The sequence below is a fragment of the Schistocerca serialis genome, chromosome 2 (assembly GCF_023864345.2).
Source record: "Schistocerca serialis cubense isolate TAMUIC-IGC-003099 chromosome 2, iqSchSeri2.2, whole genome shotgun sequence".
Lineage (NCBI taxonomy): Eukaryota > Metazoa > Arthropoda > Insecta > Orthoptera > Acrididae > Schistocerca > Schistocerca serialis.
This window is the reverse complement of record NC_064639.1, coordinates 379,618,261-379,638,809: the sequence shown is the minus strand read 5'-3', so window position 1 is coordinate 379,638,809 and position 20,549 is coordinate 379,618,261. Positions and strand designations below refer to the sequence as shown.

The window sequence follows — 20,549 nt, the reverse complement described above, 5'->3', positions numbered from 1 at the left end:
ATATCAGAATCGGCTTACTTTAATGTCCTATTCTTTGGCAGAAAAATGTAACACATACGAATATCAATACTCTGCAAAGAAAGTGTTCCCACGAAATATCACTTATATTCGTTGAATGTGCAGTCATGCGGCACGACAGGAAAATGGTTTTTTTTTTTCCCCTTCTTCTTGCACTGAATAAGATGGCCCAAATTAGGTTTATTTATTTCACTCCTTCCACATCACCGTTGTTCATCCGCCGTCTGCACTTTGCAACCCCCCATACCGCACCTATCTTAAGACTGAACAGCCTTTAAAATATGGCCCGCTTTGACGTTGCACGTCATCAAGAGGCTGTGGAACATTTTGGGTTCGCCGAGCCTGGTTTAAAGATTAATTAAAGGAATTAAAGGGTTGTTGGATTAACATTTTTAATCTTACAGTTTTGATAAATTTCCAAAAATTCTCAATATTAATTTTACTTCATTTTATTTTTAGATTCATCTGGAACACATTGCCTGCCAGGGTTCGGGAAATAGAAGAAACCCATACCGAAGGTCTTAATAAGTCTGAGGAATTTCATAATATATATTCGTCAGACAGAGGAAATTTTGGTGACAGCCTTACCGAATGCAAACAAAAAATTAATTTATAAATTTGGTCCATTTAAACAATAACGACAGTTTCCAAGGGACCCAGAAACAAGCCGATGTTTTTCAGCCTATCACTATTCATATTTCAATAAGACTGATATAAAAATTTTAAGGCCACGGCTATGTTATTCTAATATTTTAAACAAACCATATTGTCACTTCTGTCGATTGTTTGCAGATGGTCAAAGCAAATCATACTCCTCCGCATGGGTTCATGGTGTTTCAGTTTGAAGCAGTTTTACACAATATGTATCTGACCATGAAAACTCACAGCAGCATATAAATGCGACTTAATAATTTGTTACCAGGTTAATAATTGGTTATCAGGTGCTCACTATTTTTATATACTGTATTTAGCATATTTCTTGACAGTACCTACTCCGTGAAATGTCTATAAGACGATATTTGTCTTGGCTTCAGTCGTCTAGTGGAAGTATGATTCCACAATGCAGTTTCGTCGGCTGCAGAAATGACCTGGTTCAATGCGTTTGCCTCATTTTTGGTGCTTCAAATACCATTTCTTCGAATGTGGTTTCTTCTTAAAGTTTATATAAAAAAAGTAGTAACATAATTCATTTTTTTTTCTGTTCACTAGCAAATATTTATAACGGCGACCTGCACATTGTTCTACCGTCAACACACACCAAGAGTTCACTGAAATCAACAGTAAAATTACTTTCCGGCGAGATGTGTTGCATCGTTTTATTAATGTTATAATTACTTTAGCTTCATGCAACTTATCTTTAAGAGGCCATAATTCTGAATCTGGAAATTTCATGTCAATTTTACGTTTACTATCGAATTATGATCCTTTTTTTAAAAAACTTCTTTTAAAGCCAAAATGTGACATAAATTACTTAAGCCCCAAGAATCAAAATGAGGTTGTTGATTTACTTGCTACCGCAGTTAGAGAAAATATTGTTTTAGAAATTAAAAAAGCTCTATTTCTGGCGATTATTTTGGATACAACTCAAGACTTATCACAAACTGACCAACCTTCTGTAGTTTTTCGATGTGTCTCGATAGCAGAAAATTATGATCCTGTGCCTAAAGAAATACTGTAGCTGACTGTAGTGCAGAAGGACTTAAAACTGAAAATTTTAATACTATGAAAGAATAAGTAATTGATTTGTCCAAATGTAGAGGGCAGGGTTAAGATGGAGCAAATGTTATGTCGTGTGTATATGGAGTATTACAAGCCGTTAAAAGAACATGCGCCAAATGCCGATTATATTCAATGTATGGCACATGCACCAAATTTCATTTAAATGATGCTGCAAAACGTGTTCCTGAAGTTTGAGTTTTTTCCGATAATTTGAGAAAAATATTTACCTTTTTGGCAATAGTATAAAACGCTGGTCAATGCTGACCGATGATAAATATCTAAAACATAAAATTACACTTAAGAAGGTATGCCCTATTAGATGGTCTTAAAGACATGGGCCAAATCGACTATAAATAAAAATTGCAAAAGTACACTAATTGCCATTAAAATTGCTACACCACAAAGATGACGTGCAACGGACGCAAAATTTAACCAACAGGGAGAAGATGCTGCTTGCGGTTATAGGCGCTACAGTCTGGAACCGAGCGGCCGCCATGCCTCGGGCATGGATGTGTGTGATGTCCTTAGGTTAATTAGGTTTAATTAGTTCTAAGTTCTAGGCGACTGATGACTTCAGAAGTTAAGTCGCGTAGCCCTCAGAACCATTTGAACCATTTTCGGAGAAGGTGCTGTGATATGCAAATGATTAGCTTTTCAGAGCATTCACACAAGGTTGGCGCCGGTGCTGACATGAGGAAAGTTTCCAACCGATTTCTCGTACACAAACAGCAGTTGACCGGCGTTGCCTGGTGAAACGTGATGCCTCGTGTAAGGAGGAGAAATGCGTACCATCACGTTTCCGACTTTGATAAAGGTCGGATTGTAGCCTATCGCGATTGCGGTTTATCGTATCGCGACGTTGCTGCTCACGTTGGTTGAGATCCAATGACTGTTAGCAGAATATGGAATCGGTGGGTTCAGGAGGGTAATACGGAATGCCGTGCTGGATCCCAACGTCCTCGTATCACTAGCAGTCGAGATGACGGGCATCTTATCCGCATGGCTGTAACGGATCGTGCAGCCACGTCTCGATCCCTCAGTCAACTGATGGGGACATTCGCAGGACAACAACCATCTGCACAAACAGTTCGACGACGTTTGCAGCAGCATGGCCTTTCAGCTCGGAGACCGTGGCTGCGGTTCCCTTGACGCTGCATCACAGACAGGAGCGCCTGCGATGGTGTACTTGACGACGAACCTGGGTGCACGAATGGCAAAACGTCATTTTTTCAGATAAATCAAGGTTTTGTCTACAGCATCATGACGGTCGCATCGGTGTTTGGCGCCATCGCAGTGAACGCACATTGGAAGCATGTATGTGTCATCGCCATACTGGCGTATCACCCTGCATGATGGGATGGGGTGCCATTGGTTACATGTCTCGGTTACCTCTTGTTCACATTGATGGCTCTTTGAACAGTGGACATTACATTTCAGATGTGTTACGACCTGTGGCTCTACCCTTCATTCGATCCCTGCAAAACCCTACATTTCAGCAGGATAATGCACGACCACGTGTTGGAGGTCCTGTACAGGCCTTTCTGGATACAAAAAATGTTCGACTGCTGCCCTGGCCAGCACATTCTACAGATGTCTAACCTATTGAAAACGTCTGGTCAATGGTGTCCGAGCAACTGGCTCGTCACAATACGTCAGTCACTACTCTTGATGAACTGTGGTATCATGTTGAAGCTGCATGGGCAGCTGCACCTGTACACGCCATCCAAACTCTGTTTGACTCAATGCCCAGGCATATCAATGCCGCGGTTGTTCTGGGTACTGATTTCTCTGGATCTATTCACCGAAATTGCGTGAAAATGTAATCATATGTCAGTCCTAGTATATTATATTTGTCCAATGAATATCCGTTTATCATCTGCATTTCTTCTTGGTGTAGCAATTTTAATGGCCAGTAGTGTATAATTAATATTACAGAGAACTACGATTTTATGGTGCATGTCGCGCTTTTTAATTCATTATCTGACATCATTAATCCAGTTCCTAAGGCTTTACAGCATGAAATTAATGACTTACAGAAAGCTAACATTTTACTAAGTAATGTTCTGAATAGACTGAGCGAAGTTGTTGTTGTTGTTGTTGTTGTGGTCTTCAGTCCTGAGACTGGTTTGATGCAGCTCTCCATGCTATTCTATCCTGTGCAAGTTTCTTCATCTCCCAGTACCTACTGCAACCTACATCCTACTGAATCTGCTTAGTGTATTCATCTCTTGGTCTCCCCCTACGATTTTTACCCTCCACGCTGCCCTCCAATACTAAATTGGTGATCCCTTGATGCCTCAGAACATGTCCTACCAACCGATCCCTTCTTCTGGTCAAGTTGTGCCACAAACTCCTCTTCTCCCCAATCCTATTCAGTACCTCCTCATTAGTTATGTGATCTACCCATCTAATCTTCAGCATTCTTCTGTAGCACCACATTTCGAAAGCTTCTATTCTCTTCTTGTCCAAACTATTTACCGTCCATGTTTCACTTCCATACATGGCTACACTCCATAAAAATACTTTCAGAAATGACTTCTTCACACTTAAATCTATACTCGATGTTAACAAATTTCTCTTCTTCAGAAATGCTTTCCTTGCCATTGCCAGTCTACATTTTATATCCTCTCTACTTCGACCATCATCAGTTATTTTGCTCCCCAAATAGCAAAATTCCTTTACTACTTTAAGTGTCTCATTTCCTAATCTAATTCCCTCAGCGTCACCCGACTTAATTCGACTACATTCCATTATCCTCGTTTTGCCTTTGTTGATGTTCATCTTATATCCTCCCTTCAAGACACCATCCATTCCGCTCAACTGCTCTTCCAAGTCCTTTGCTGTCTCTGACAGAATTACAATGTCATCGGTGAACCTCAAAGTTTTTATTTCTTCTCCATGGATTTTAATACCTACTCCGAATTTTTCTTTTGTTTCCTTTACTGCTTGCTCAATATACAGATTGAATAACATCGGGGAGAGGCTACAACCCTGTCTTACTCCCTTCCCAACCACTGCTTCCCTTTCATGTACCTCGACTCTTATAACTGCCATCTGGTTTCTGTACAAATTGTAAATAGCCTTTCACTCCCTGTATTTTACCCCTGCCACTTTTAGAATTTGAAAGAGAGTATTCCAGTCAACAGTGTCAAAAGCTTTCTCTAAGTCTACAAATGCTAGAAACGTGGGTTTGCCTTTCCTTAATCTATTTTTTAAGATAAGTCGTAAGGTCAGTATTGCCTCACGTGTTCCAGTATTTCTACGGAATCCAAACTGATCTTCCCCAAGGTCGGCTTCTACTGGTTTTTCCATTCGTCTGTAAAGAATTCGTGTTAGTATTTTGCAGCTGTGGCTTATTAAACTGATTGTTCAGTAATTCTCACATCTGTCAACACCTGCTTTCTTTGGGATTGGAATTATTATATTCTTCTTGAAGTCTGAGGGTATTTCACCTGTTTCATACATGAAATCAAAATTCATTCCATGGTCTGCTAAACGAGTCCAGAGACCTAGCAAAAGAGTAACAACCGTTTTCAAAAATAAAAGAGTTAAGATGATTAAGCGATATTTTTATGAGTTACCAGGTGAGAGAATTTCAGACGCGGAATCGTACTTCAAAGTCAATGTGTACTATTGCTGTTTAGATACATTAATTTTTCAAACTGAACAAAGATTTCAGAGCCTCTGGGGACCTAGACACGACGGAGAGGCTCTGTCCCCACCGCAGCCGTAGTGGTCCACAACCCCACGACGACTACCGCAGTTCACTTCACCCCTCCGCCGCCCCACACCGAACCCAGGGTTACTGTGCGATTCAGCCCCCGGTGGACCCCCCAGGGAACGTCTCACACCAGACGAGTGTAGCCCCTATGTTTGCGTGGTAGAGTAATAGTGGTGTACGCGTATGTGGAGAACATGTTTGCGCGGCAATCGCCGACATAGTATAACTGAGACGGAATAAGGGGAACCAGCCCACAGATGGAAAACCACCTAAAAACCATCCACAAACTGGTCGGTTCACTGGACGTCGACACAAATCCGCCGAGCGGATTCGTGCCGGGGACCAGCTGCTCCTTTCCGCGCGGAAAGCCGTGCCTTAGACCGCACGGCCAACCGGGCGGGCCCCTGTCACCTTACTAATACATCTGAAGTGTTACAACTGGAGAAACTATCATTTTCAAATGAAGTAATAAAAAAGGAAGCGGAAAAACTGACTGCTAAATACAGTAAAGACAAGCCAATTGATTGAATGATTAATTTCTTTGAAAATGTGCTTAAAAACTAAAATTCAGAAAATACATTCCATTGAGGAACTCACGGAATTATTACTGATTAAATTCAGTAGTCTTGCATCCAGTTTTCCGGAGGTAATAATAGCATATTTCCTATTTTTTATCCTTCCTGTAACAACTGCAACAGCTAAAAAAGTTTTTCGAAATCGATACTGATTGAAAACTATATTAGGATTTCTATGAGCCAAGAACGGCTTTCAGACTTGTCATTGCTGTCTGTAGAGGCAGAACATTTCGAAAAACTAAAATCATCTTCAGCTTTGGATGATTTAATAAGGAATTTTGCCGAAAAAAGGCGAGAAAAGTATATATTTTAATTGTTTGGCTAACTTGGCTCCTAGAAGTACTAATTGTAAATAATTCCTTACCTATGTAACCTGTACTTAATCAATAAATATTTATTTTATTCAAAATGAGAGTTTTTGTTTCTTTTGTGAAGAATCTTTACCCTCCATTTGAGCTTCGCCAGTCAGGTAAAAGGGCCCCACGAAATTTTGTTACAGTGCCCATCTAACACAAGCTACACCACTTGTTCCGCCATACACGGTGCAGGTGCAGAAATTGCAATGATGGCCATTACTGTTGTCGAACTACAAGTACTAAGTCTTGTACCGCCCTATGGCTCAACATTGTAACGCTGATGTGTTGTCAAGGTTAATGGTGGACAGGGATGATCAGTTCGACTCCTCCAAAGCATCATGTTGTCAGACATATACTCTGGAGTTTTCTGCAGTTCACAGTTTTCCCATGGGGTTCTGTTGCATAACAGCTGTGGATGTAGCACTGTACTGAATTACATGCGCACAGGGTAGCAATGGAGAGTGAAAGACATTGTTAAGCTGGAAGTAGGCCCATGTCAATGCTTCGTTTACCATCGAGCTTTTTCATGATGGTGTTTTACTGTTACACCCTGAGAGTGAGCAGGCCCAGGCCATCATCCCATGCGCCCTTCAACAGGTTCTTTTAAGGTTGCTGCATCTGGAACATTGGAGTGTTGTGAAGACAAAGCAGCTTGTTCAACGCCATTGTTCTTGGCCAGTGGTGGATGCCCAGATTGAAGATATGACATCAAGCTGTGCAGATTGCATGGAGCAACAGATAGCTCCACCTCAACATTTTTTTTGACTGCCATGTCCCAGCCGTTCATGAAAATGCATCCACATTGATTTTGTAGGTCTTTTCTGGAACAAACGATGGCTTATTGCAGTGGATCCTTCAGTCGTTTTCCATTTGTGGTTCTCATGAATTCTGTGATGTCAGCCAGTACTGTCAGAACACTTACTTCAATTTTTTGCATTAAGGGCTTGCCGGAAGTTTTAGTCTCTCATAATGGACCACAATTCACCTCACAGGAATTTGAACAATTTTGCATGGCGAATGATATTGAACATGTGACCACTTCACTGTTTCACCCACAATCAAATGTTGAAGCTGAACGTTTTGTGTGAAAATTCAAGGCACAGATGAGTAAATTCCATGGAACTCCCTCATGGGAGCATTCTCGTCCAACTACTACATGAAGCCTCGAAATGGACCTCCCCTGGCTAAACACCTCCACAGCCACTGGTATTGAACCCTGCTTCATCTGCTGCACCCACCAACTAGGAGCACTCGTCAGTGCAAAGATTTGAATTTCAGATTCATGATGCAGTATTGCTCAGGATTTTCTGGCCTGGACAGTGTTGGCAACAGGGGACCAATTCATGTGTCCTTGGACCAACATGTTCTTGAGTTCTAACCCCTACAGGTCGCTGCACAAAGGACATCAGAACCAGCTGTGATCTCTGAGGTTTCCTGATTCTGCCACTGCATTTTGTTTTACAGATTCAGCACACAGCCATAAGCCAGAGTCACAGCTATCCACCACAGACCAGATGGCACATCAGCCCAAAGTGTTTCCGATGGAGGTGGATGTGCCCTCATCCCCAGTGCCATCATCACAGCAGCCCATGTCACTGTGGGTGACACCTCAGCATCCTGCCTTCTAGTGACATGAACACACACATTTATTGATGAACTCTGAACTTTGTACATATGGGCTTAGGCAGCAGATCTTTAAGTTCAACTACTATTCCAGAAGCTAAGGCTGCATTGTAAACAGTTCTTGTCCCACTAGAATGTGCACTGAAGACAGGCTGGTGTGGACTCACCACAAGCAGACGATGCAGCACAAAGTACACAATTAGAAGGCCCCTCTCCAAAGGGGATTCTCCAGCATTTGAGACACCCACCATGGATGTCCCCTCTCCAAAGGGGATTCTCCAGCATTTGAGACTCCCACCCTGGATGTAGGCATTTGCTCTCCCTGCAGTTTGCCAGTCATCCCTGTGGGGCTCAGGTGAATGCTGGGGTATGGGTGGGAACCTGTCTCTGGCTTCAGTTCTGGTTTCTGCCCCATCTGCTGTGCCTGCACCCAGACCTCTCCCTTGCTGTTGGTTTGCACCACAGTCATATGCAACACCAGCCAGCAGATTTGTTGTAAGCACAGCACGCACCACCAGACCAACAGGTCCACTCCAGAGACAGCATATAGCCCAATGATTGATGCATCAAGAAGTTGCGTTGGTGACTCTGCTGGTTGGTGCATCAAGAAGTTGCAGTGGTGGCGCCACCATAGAAGTGATGCATGCCAGTGCCATAGCAGAGCAGGCAGGTCCAGGTCAGTCAACTACCACGGAGACCACCTTCTACTTGTGTACTTTGTGCCGCATCATCTGCTTCTAGTGAGTCCACTCCAGATTGTCTTCAGTGAACATTCTAGTGGGATAAGAATTGTTTACTATCCAGCTGTAACATCTGGAATAGTAGTTGAACTTCAGGATCTGCTGCCTGAGGTGATTTGTACAAAGCTAAGTATTTGTCAATAAATGTGTGTTTTCTTGTCACTAATCATTGTCAGTGTTTCAGAGTTCTCATTCTCCTCTCATAGTGTTCCCTAAGGGCAATATCAATAGTTGAGGTGGCGATGAGTAAAATTTCCTTCTGTGGTTGTATCAAAAGCACGATACAACAAAAATAGTATGACTTCCCTTGCTTCTTCATTGGAGATGAAGCATTTCAACTGTCACACTATTTCATGCGACCCTACCCACAAAGAGCGCTTGATAATGTTAAGGGAATTTATAATTGTAGATTAAGCACAGGAAGAGAATTTGTGAGATTATGACACAGAAGTTCCAAGTCCTGATGAGTCCAATTCATTCTCAAACAACAGAAAGGATGGTTAATACAATAAAATCTTTGTACATTTTGCATAATTTCATTTATAAATACGAAGGTATTCAATACAGTTGTGGTGAACTACAGTGCAATAACCCTGAAATTCCCACCATCAGAATACAGTCAAGGTGAGTCATTGAATTGAATCCACAGTGTACTGCCTGAAGAAAAGAATTATTTCGCCAACTATTTTCTAACATCTTGCACTTCCCTCCCATGGTTGTGGAAATACTGCATCAACAATAATATGGATTTACTATAATTGCTCCATTTATATTTTTGTGTATTTGAAGTATGTGTTTTTGTAAAATTCGTAATTGAATTTCTGCATATTTTATTTACATATTATGTAAACACAAACATTGTAGTTATGCTTTTATTAAATATATTATTGTTTAATGAGTGCTTTTAAATCTTTGATCTCTATTAAAAATAAGATGGATTTCAAAGCATTGAATGCAGGACATATTTGTTTTATGTCATATTTTATTTGTATTTTTTTACTAATAATAATAACTTAAGTAACAGATTTACCTCCTCGCCTACCTCACGACATGCTCTCTTTGAATAGCATTTAAATTTGTTATTGCATAGTACCAGAAGTTTATCCACATCTGCCACAAATTTTAAATTAAACAATGGTTCCCTCATTGCAGAAGCCAATGGTGTGAATGCAACTGAGAGACTGGCAGTCTTGGAGCATAGTGCCTTGAGTCCTCCAGTATCTTTGTTGTGGCAACTGAAACACCACCGTGGAAGTACCCCCATCCAAGTGATGCCTTATTCCACTGGCAGTCTTATACCACTTACGTTTGGATTCATCCTTCTACACATAAACCTAAATTATCAGCTTAAATGGGAGGGAAGTAAGTAAAAGAAGAGCATGAAGAGGCAAGTTGTATGTTTGGAAAATTCTGAATTCAAAGTAACTTAATAATGGAGTATAACACTGAATTTTTTATTTACAAACAGATTCTGGTACAGCAAGAGGTTTGTTAATGGCACTTTTCCCACCCACAGTGGGCAAATACTGATCTGTGCTGTCATTTTGTTACCAGATGCTCATTACATCATTTTTAAAATAGACAAATAATTAAAATTTATGATCAAAATGGCAGATTGCAACTGACATTACAAAGTGATGAGCAGCAAATGGATAGCACATAGATCACCAGCATTTTGTATTTGCTATGAGATGCAGTGTGTCATTTATTTATTTATTTATTTTCTGTCCATATCAAAAAGTTTTTGGACACTGTCAGGAAAATTTAGATTACATTATACATATACAGTAAAATATTTACATTCTTCCATAACAACATATGGATCAGACACATGTCTGTACACATTATTTTTCAAAAGGGCACTAAAAGTAGATTCCTTTAGAGAGTACACAATTTAGCTTATATTTATAATAGTACACATAATACAGTGTATAATTACACTCTTTCATACCACTGATAGATCAGAGACATTGTCTATATACACCGTTTTCCAAGATGGCACTAGAACTTAAAGTCCTCTATAGAGTAACAACACTTCTCTATTAATAATTGCTTCAGTCTACTCTTTATCATATTTAGATTTACTTTCTTGAGTTCACAGAGTAGTGCATTGTAGAAAATTGCTACCATTCTGTGTGGGCTGTGGTCCATTGCCTTCTTATTGGTCACAATTCTATGAAAATTTTCCCTTCCTCATGTATCATAGTTGTGAACATATTGAATTCAGGATTTTGTTTCATGAACATGACTGTCTGCAGTATATACATGGAGTACACTGTAAGAATTTTATATTTTGTAAAGATGTCTCTACAAGGCTCTCTCTTCTTTACCTTGGCTACCATTCTTATTGCCTTTTTTTGTAATCTAAAAAGTCTATCTATATGAACTGCTGATGCCCCACCCCATATCTCAATACCATACTGAAGGTGCAGATGAATTAACCCAAAATATATTTGCTTTAAAGTATCATGGTCCAAGAAGGCTGAGACCCGTTTCAGTAGATACACATTTCTACTGATTTTCTTGCAAATGTTATCTACATGGTCTTTCCATGATAAGTGTTCATCAACAACGATGCCCAAAAATTTATGTGAATTTGCATATGCAAGACCCAATGGGGATGTAAATACAGTATCAGTTATGGCACCATTATAACTGTGGATGAACTTCATTATTACCGTTTTGTCTTTATTTACAAGAAGCTTGTTTGCTGTAAGGTATGCGGACAGAGGATTGTTTTGTGGCAGTGTTCGTAGCGACAAACACTTCGCTGTAGAAACGGCTTACGAAGTCACCGCCACACTTTTAATAGCGGGCTGACCGGTCCGCTGGAACGGTGAACAGAAAGATGAAAACCCAAACACTCTGATTAAATAAAAGTCGGTACTTATCTTTATTAACGAAGATACAGGAACACAGTAGTGAACTCGGTGTCTACAGATATCTGTCTAGTTCGAGTCGGAGCGGCTAGGTCAGCGTCAGCCGACGACAAACAACAACTCTGCTGCGATGAACACACAACTGACTAGCAACTACACAATTTGGTGGCGAGTATACAACTGAGCGGCAAATACAGAACTGTCCTAGCGCTCGCGACTCCAGCGCTTAAGAACCCAGAAGCCAGCCGTGGCGCGCGCAGACTTGCGGCGATTTCCTGTCTCGCTGGCGCTGCTTATGCGGACGGCGTCCGGACTTTGATGCTGCCAACCTTTTGGCAGCGGGCTCGGGTGGCATTACTGGCTAGGATATAACAGATTGAAACTGGTCTCAGTACTGTTAGCTGCAGACTGCACATCACTGCCACAGCTGATGAAGGTTATGTCATCGGCATAGCTTACAACCATGCAATTTTGGGGTTCAAATAAGTTATTTACCTATACAAGGAACAGAAAAGGCCCTAGTATGCTTCCTTGAGGCACGCCACATTGAAGTGTCCTGAAGTTTGATTTGGTTGTTAGGAGCTGCTCATTATTTTAATAAGTTAGCTTTACACACTGTTTCCTGTCTTTCAAATAGGAGGTAAGTAGTTTCAAGGCTAGTCCTCTCAACCCGTACTCTTCTAGCTTACACAGAAGAATGGTATGATTCACAGTATCAAAGGCTTTACTCATATCTAGTAAAGTGCCTATTACCTTGTCACTTTTGTCCAGCTTATTTAATATTTCATTTATAAAAGATGCTACTGCTGTTTTAGTAGGTTTCCTTTTTCTAAATCCATATTGTAGGTTGTTTAACAGATTGTGTTTGGTGAAATATGATTCAACTTGATTTAGTATTACTCTCTCTAACAATTAGCCTAGTTCTGAGGTTAATGATATTGGCCTGTAGTTTTTAGTGTCAGTTTTTAATCCCTTTTTATGCACTGGTATAATTTCAGTAATTTTCAAAAGGTCAGGGAATACTCCATGTCTCAGGGAGGTATTTATCAAGTGAGTCAGGGGTTTCACTAATTCATCCCTGCATTCCTTTAGCAGTTTAGGTGAAATGTCATCCCAGCCACAAGACATTTTTGGTTGAAGTGCTGATATGATTGCTGGGATGTCCCTCTCAGTAATGCCATGGATAGAAATGGACTGGCTAGATTTTCCAAGACTAAAATTTTACGACTTGACATGAACTTCATTTGTACCAACTGTACTGAACTTTTGTATAAATTTCTCACACACTTCTTTTGGATCATTTATTTCTTCACCATTTTCTTTTAATGTTATGTTGCTGTGTTCATAGGAATTCTGTTTCCCACTTTCTTTGTGCATTGTTTTCCAGGCAGTTTTACTGATACAGCTAGAGTTCCTTATTTCAGAGGTATATTTCTGTGCTTTTAGGTTAGTCAAGGACACACTGTATGTTTTTCTGAGCAGTTTATATTTTGTTGAGAAATATTGTGGTTTAGTTATCTCTAAAAAGTATATAGCAATCTTTCATTTTCTCCCTCAGTTCAATAATTTCAGAAGGGAGATTCTCAGCTTTATGGTTTACAGCTTTATTTACTGTTTTAACTAAAGGAGAGGTTTCATTTAAAGTGTTACTGAATAACTTATAGAAATATTCCCATTTTTCATTCACTTCAGTTTCATTGTACACTGGTTCCCATTTTTCATTCCCTACTGCCCTCTTACATTTAGAATAATTAAATTTTCTTTTACATATAACTATATCACTTTCAGTTACATCTATGTTCCCTACATCAATTTCCATAGTAAGGGCTCTGTGATCACAAATGTAGTTTTCTAAGGTGTTTACATTTACTTTCTCTTTTCCTACATTTGTGAGAACATGGTCAATACATGTATTTGTATTTGCAGTGACTCTTGTAGGTTCTGAGTTCATTTGTTTAAAGTTATAGATTAGATTAGATTAGTTTTTCGTTCCATAGATCCGTGTTGAGGAGATCCTCGTGGATGTGGAACATTCCAACCCCACCACTTTTGTGTGTCTTTCTGCAGTACAAGTTTATAAATTTGTAATTTTTTTAGCCTGTAACCATATGCTTCCTCTTCCTTGCATCCCAATTCACTCGCTAGGAAGAGGTGTGGCTTAGTTTCATTTAGGTAAACACTCAGCTGCTCTGTTTTATTAGTTACATACTGGACATTCTGATATGCAACGGTTAATTTATTATACTTTCCTCTAGAAAAACATCATTGTCTACTTTGTGACTGAGAATTCTGTTTAAGTCGTCTTTTTCTTTGATAATTTCTCATATTTTGTCACACAAGAATTTTTTGCCTTCACAATTTAGGTGCATACCATGTCTGGTATGTAGGCTTCTTTTCAGTTTGCCTATATCTAATATTTTACATCATCTTTATGATTGCCTACATTCATTCTAAGTACTTTTTATTGTTGTAACTAGCATGTATACAAAGATGCATAAGAAGGATCTGTGATACCCAGGTAGATTATACATCCAATGTTACCAAGCTGACAGATGGTCATCAGCCTTTTAACCATATGTGTTTGAATGATGTGCCACAGCACATGTGACATATTGGTGGGAAACAAAAAAGAAATGTCCAAAACACAAGTGTAAGTAAATGTTTATTAAAAGAACAGCAATATTTTATTCATCAACAATTCACTAAAGCATACAAAATTTCTAGTTCTGTTGGAGTAACTATTCATCATGAGTACATCATTTTTTTGTGATTTTTCATATGGAATGATGAACAAACTATGGTGCAGCTGATCCCTGCTGTTTTTAAATTGATGTCATGAGAAGTTCCCCAAACTTGGAGAGTAGTGGCGTTCAGAATCTTGATTCAGTCACAGTAGTGGCCAAAACAGACAATAAATAAAGCATTCAGTAACCAGGAATTTTTTTGAAAAAATTACAAGATCAGAATGTAGCAAAAACAACAGCGCTGTAAAGTACTTATGGTGAAATCTTGAAAACTGCCTTTGAGATTGTGCCACTTTTCATTTCGGCTATTGCTTGTTCATAATCAGCTAGAGAGAAGATCTTGACTCCAAGTTTCTGGTAATCAATGTACCTGCAACAAAATGGAAAATGAAATTACTGTAGCTTTATTTACAATGATTTATACATCCTATTTATTTATTTTTATTTTGTTTCTTGTCAGTAACACAAATGCATCCTTTCTGGGAACAAATTAAGACATGAAACTTGACTCTGCTATTTTGTAAAAATTCTTTTCAGTATCTCTACCTCAAAGAAAGAAAAAAAATCGTCTTCTTCCTCTATATTTTTGGATGTATCACTACATTCTTAATGCATTCAAATTCTGAACCGACTCTCTGGGTTTTTTTTTTCTCTTTTTTTTTTTTTACACAATCCAGATGTTTTGAAATAAATTATTTATCATTTAGGGCCAAGTGGATGAATAAAAGTTTTTGATCACATTACATCACAAGAAGCTCCCAGTTGCAATTAATTTTATTTCCATTTTAAATTTCTGTCCATGTGGTCATGGTTTTGTAATTCAAACTCCATTTAGCAACAGAGTTCACATTGCTTGTGTAGTTCAGTCATGTTGTATTATGCATCAAGATGTAATAAATAGAAACAAAACAACAAGAGCAATGTGGGAAAGACAAGAGAAGGAGACAGAAACAAGTATCTTGGGCAAAGTAAATATATCACTGTATACTGTCAAGGAGGACAATCAATAGACAAACAAAAATATCAGAACAATCGGAATACAAGCAGTATACTGAAGAATAGACACAGGAAGTTAGAAGGTATATAAAGTCTCTAGCAAAGAGAGACATTAGGTGTGGGAGACAGAAAAGAGTAAACATATTAAAGCAAATTATCATGTTGAAAGCAACAGAAACAGAGAATATACTGCAGAGAAAATAAGCATATTTTGATTTATTCATTCACACAGTGTGTTGTGTGAATCACATCATGGAGGACCATCAGAAATGGGTAATGAGTCAAGTTATGAATTAACAGGTGGAAGCAACCACTGTTGCCTTCTTCTGTAAGGTTTACAACAAATTAAGACTAGTTGCGCAGTAGTGGAGGCAAGATGAAAGAAGAAATGTAAATGCAATAGAATTTATAACCACCACTTCAAAATCAAAATGAGGAGAAATAGATAATGTGCTGTAGAGCAACTCATAAGATTTGTTCCTGCTACCTTGTTGTCTCAGATACCTGAATACAAGCCACTGCATGTTGCCAGTGCTCCTTCAAATTTACAAACCTTGGACCACCTGTGCTGGTATCAAAGCACAGAAATGCTGTAGCAGTCAGTTGTAGTTATAAACTCACTTAAGTGCTCTTTTCTAAGGTAAATGTGATGTTTACATTTAGTATAACTACCAATCTACAGTAATAATAGTAGATAGTATTTACTTTGGTCCAAGAACACTCATCATTGCCCTTGCTTCTGGGAAACTCCACTGGTTGACATGGGTTCCAACAACAGAAATTTCATTCATCATTATCAGGAATGGCTTCCACCTGAAAAAAAAGTTGCAGAGATAGAATCTATATTCACAATAGAGAGAGTGACAGGTTGTACAAATGTCATACATGAACAAAGCTCCGAGAAATATTTGCAAATAATATTCTAGTATGACCTGAACTGTCTACTCGAAGATTTGATTCACCCTGAAAATAAGTCTCATAGTGTTTGCATTCCATTTGGTATATTACTTTTTGTACTGGTATTTATAGCATTGATGATTACTACAAAAACATACCAGACTCATGTAATAGAAGCAGAGATACAGCTGTAAGCTAAAAAAGAGAGAGAAAAAAGAAGCAAACGTACCTAAAATAATTGAGAATTGGCTTCCTTTTATAAAAACAGAAATATGAATTAAACCATATATCTTCATTCTCCTTTGCCTCTCTTGTCATATGGATTCCTCTGTCTAATTTAATACTGATTGCACACATTTACTTGGCCCGTCTGTGAGCGGTGGTAGTCAACTGACTTTGCGCCACTCCAGAATGTTTACGCTTGTTGCCAATATTAGCTATATAACAGTATTGTGCACCATAACAATAAGTAGTCATTGTGAATATAGTGTTAACCTGTGTGTGCTGTTCTGCATTGTGATTATTAACATCATTTATAAAAGTGAGCGAAGAAGCTATACCCGGCATTTCTAACGACTTGCTGTCAATTTTTGTTTCACTTCTGTAACACACAAATCTGCTACACATCCCTTTCTTTTATAAAATATAAGCTGGCTGCTCTGAGAAAAGGAAGCAGGGCTTGCCTCAGCAGCCAACGTGCTACAGGCCGGTTGCAAGCTACTGCTCCCAGCATCCTCCACTCAGGCGCCAAGTGAAAGTGTGCAGTCATTACCTGAAACCTGATGATAGACTAAATTAATTTATGTGGTGGATTCTCATTAACTGTTAATTAGTTTCCAAGAGGTTCCCTAGCCAAAAGGAACAAGAAAGATTCACTCCATGAACAATGCAACTAGACTAGTGTACCAGTTGTAAGCTTATTCCACCCTTAACAATAACACTAACAATAACAATAATAATAACAATAACAATAATAATAATTTCTTATTATCATCATCATCGTGGTTCGTGGTGTGGGTTCCTGTTGTCATGTCCTAGTTCATGAACCACGGGCAACGTATGAGTGGCCAAGTAAGTGGTCCTGATGGTTGGGATACGAGTTACTTTGGAATAAGGCTGGGCATCTTGGACATATTCTGAGTCGTGGTCACCTTTGTGCTCAGATGGCAAAGACTACCAAATCCACCGGTTAGTCCCTCAACCATTAGGGGTAAAACTCAATGGGACCTGGGGCAAGTAAGGCTAGCACCTGCTTCCCTGGTGCTTTAAATATGATGCTGACAACAATCAGAGCAAAATGCCTTGGAACTTTGGAGGTGAAGGAGTCCCCACAAACCAGGGACTCCTAAGATACGACTCAGCAAATGAATGGTAATGAGATGGGGAGCTATTAATATCAATGGGGGCTACTCTGGGAAGAAGGTAGAGCTGGCAGAGGCTGAAAGTAAGATGGGGTTAGACGTTTTAGCTGTTAGTGACATTTGTGTAAGGGGTGAGAAAGAAGAGGAAGTGGGGGAATACAAGGTCTACCTGTCAGGAGTCAAAGCAGGAATAGCACAATGGTGTGTAGGGCTTTACATCAGGCAAGAAATGGAACCCAACATAGTTGCAATAAGGTATAAAAACGAACGACTGATGTGGATAGATTTGACAGTGTCTAGCAAGAAAATTAGGATTGTGTCAGTATATTCGCATTGTGAAGGGACAGGTCAAGATAAGATGGATAGTTTTTATGATGCACTCAGTGATGTAGTTGTTAGAGTAAAAGACAAGGACAGTGTTCTGATCATAGTGATTTTAATGCTAGGATTGGAAATCGAACAGAGGGGTATGAAAAGATTATGGGTAAATTTGGAGAGGATATGGGGGCCAACAGGAACAGGAAACAACTCTTGGATTTCTGTGCCAGTATGGGTTTAGTAATCACAAACTCTTTTTTTAAACATAAGAACATTCACAGGTATACTTGGGAAGGCAGGGGAACCAGATCTGTCATTGGCTATATAATGGCAGATCAGGAATTCAGGAAGGCTATGAGGGACACAAGTGTATTCAGGGGATTCTTTGATGACACTGATCACTATTTAATCTGCAGTAAAATTGGTATTGTGAGGCCAAAAGTGCAGGAAGTCAGGTCCATATGCAGGAGGATAAGAGTGGAGAAACTTCAGGATAAGGAAATCAGGCACAAGTACATAACAGTGATCTCAGAAAGGTACCAGTTAGTTGAATGTAGTCAATTTCAGTCACTGGAAAAGGAATGGACAAGTTACAGGGACACAGTACTAGAAGTGGCTAAAGAATGTCTTTGAACAGTAGTGTGTAAAGGTAGGATGAAGCAAACAGCTTGGTGGAATGACACAGTCAAGGCAGCCTGTAAAAGGAAAAAGAAGGCATATAAAAAATGGCTACATACTAGAACTCAGATAGACAGAGGAAGTTATGTTGAAGAAAGAAACAAAGCCAAACAGATAATTGCAGCATCCAAGAAGAAATCTTGGGAAAACTTTGGAAACAGGTTGGAGACTTTGGGTCAAGCTGCTGGAAAACCATTCTGGAGTGTAATTAGCAGCCTTCAAAAGAGAGGTAAGAAGGAAATGGCAAGTATTTTGGAAAGGTCAGGAAAACCGCTGGTGAATCCTGTTGATGTCTTGGGCAGATGGAGGGAATATTTTGAAGAGTTGCTCAATGTAGGTGAAAATTTGATCAGTAATGTTTCAGATTTCGATGTACCATGGGGTAGGAATGTTGGTGGAAATAGGATCACATTTGAGGAAGTGGAGAAAATGGTCACTCGATTGCAGTGCAATAAAGTGGCTGGGGTGGATGAAATAAAGTCGGAACTCATCAAATACAGTGGAATGTCAGGTCTTAAATGGCTACACAGGATAACTGAAATGGCATGGGTGTCAGGACAGGTTCCATCAGACTGGACAAAAGCAGTAAGCACACCAATCTTTAAACATGGAAACAGAAAAGATTGTAACAACTACAGAGGTATCTCCTTAATCAGCGTTCTGTGTAAAATCTTCTCAGGTATAGTTGAAAGGAAAGTGCGAATATTAGTTGAGGACAAACTGGATGAAAATCAGTGTGGGTTTAGGCCTCTTAGAGGTTGTCAGGACCAGATCTTTAGCTTATGGCAAATAATGGAGAAGTGTTACGAGTGGAACAGGGAATTGTATCTATGCTTTATAGATCTAGAAAAGGCATATGACTGGGTTCCTAGGAGGAAGTTATTGCCTATTCTACGAGGTTATGGAATAGGAGGCAAACTTTTGCAAGCAATTAAAGGTCTTTACATACATAGTCAGGCAGCAGTTGGAGTTGACGGTAAATTGAGTTCATGGTTCAGAGTAGTTTCAGGGGTAAGACAAGGCTGCAACCTGTCTCCACTGTTGTTCATATTAATTATGGATCATATGTTGAAAACAATAGACTGGCTGGGTGAGATTAAGACGTGTGAACACAAAATGAGCAGTCTCGCATATGCGGATGACTTAGTTGTGATGGCAGATTTGATTGAAAGTGTGCAAAGTAATATTTCAGAGCTAGATCAGAAATGTAAGGACTATTGTATGAAGATTAGCATCTCCAAAATGAAAGTAATGTCAGTGGGAAAGAGATATAAACGGATTGACTGCCAAATAGGAGGAACAAAGTTAGAACAGGTGGATGGTTTCAAGTACTTAGGATGCATATTCTCACAGGATGGCAACATAGTGAAAGAACTGGAAGCGAGGTGTAGCAAAGCTAATGCAGTGAGCGCTCAGCTATGATCTACTCTCTTCTGCAAGAAGGAAGTCAGTACCAAGACTAAGTTACCTGTGCACCGTTCAATCTTTCGATCAACTTTGTTGTATGGGAGCGAAAGCTGGGTGGATTCAGGTTACCTTATCAATAAGGTTGAGGTTATGGATATGAAAGTAGCTAGGATCATTGCAGGTACTAGTAGATGGGAACAATGGCAGGAGGGTGTCCACAATGAGGAAATCAAAGAAAAACTGGGAATGAACTCTATAGATGTAGCAGTCAGGGCGACAGGCTTAGATGGTGGGGTCATGTTACACGCATGGGAGAAGCAAGGTTACCCAAGAGACTTATGGGTTCAGCAGTAGAGGGTAGGAGGAGTTGGGGTACACCAAGGAGAAGGTATCTAGATTTGGTTAAGAATGATTTTGAAGTAATAGGCTTAACATCAGAAGAGGCACCAATCTTAGCATTGAACAGGGGATCATGGGGGAATTTTATGAGGGGGACTATCCTCCAGACTGAACGCTG

The 20,549-nt window shown here is 39.5% G+C and overlaps 1 protein-coding gene across 1 annotated transcript in view; it reads right to left on the bottom strand.

The window, feature by feature from the left end:
• Positions 1–14,280: 14,280 nt before the first annotated feature.
• LOC126457200 (uncharacterized) overlaps positions 14,281–20,549 on the bottom strand; it is a 72,157-nt gene continuing 65,888 nt past the window's right edge. Inside the window, exons 6-7 of the mRNA XM_050093300.1 lie at positions 16,077–16,184; positions 14,281–14,745 (exon numbers count right to left, since the gene is read on the bottom strand). Coding sequence (XP_049949257.1) covers positions 14,628–14,745; positions 16,077–16,184 — 226 coding nt within the window. The 3' untranslated portion in view covers positions 14,281–14,627. The remainder of the gene's footprint in view (positions 14,746–16,076; positions 16,185–20,549) is intronic.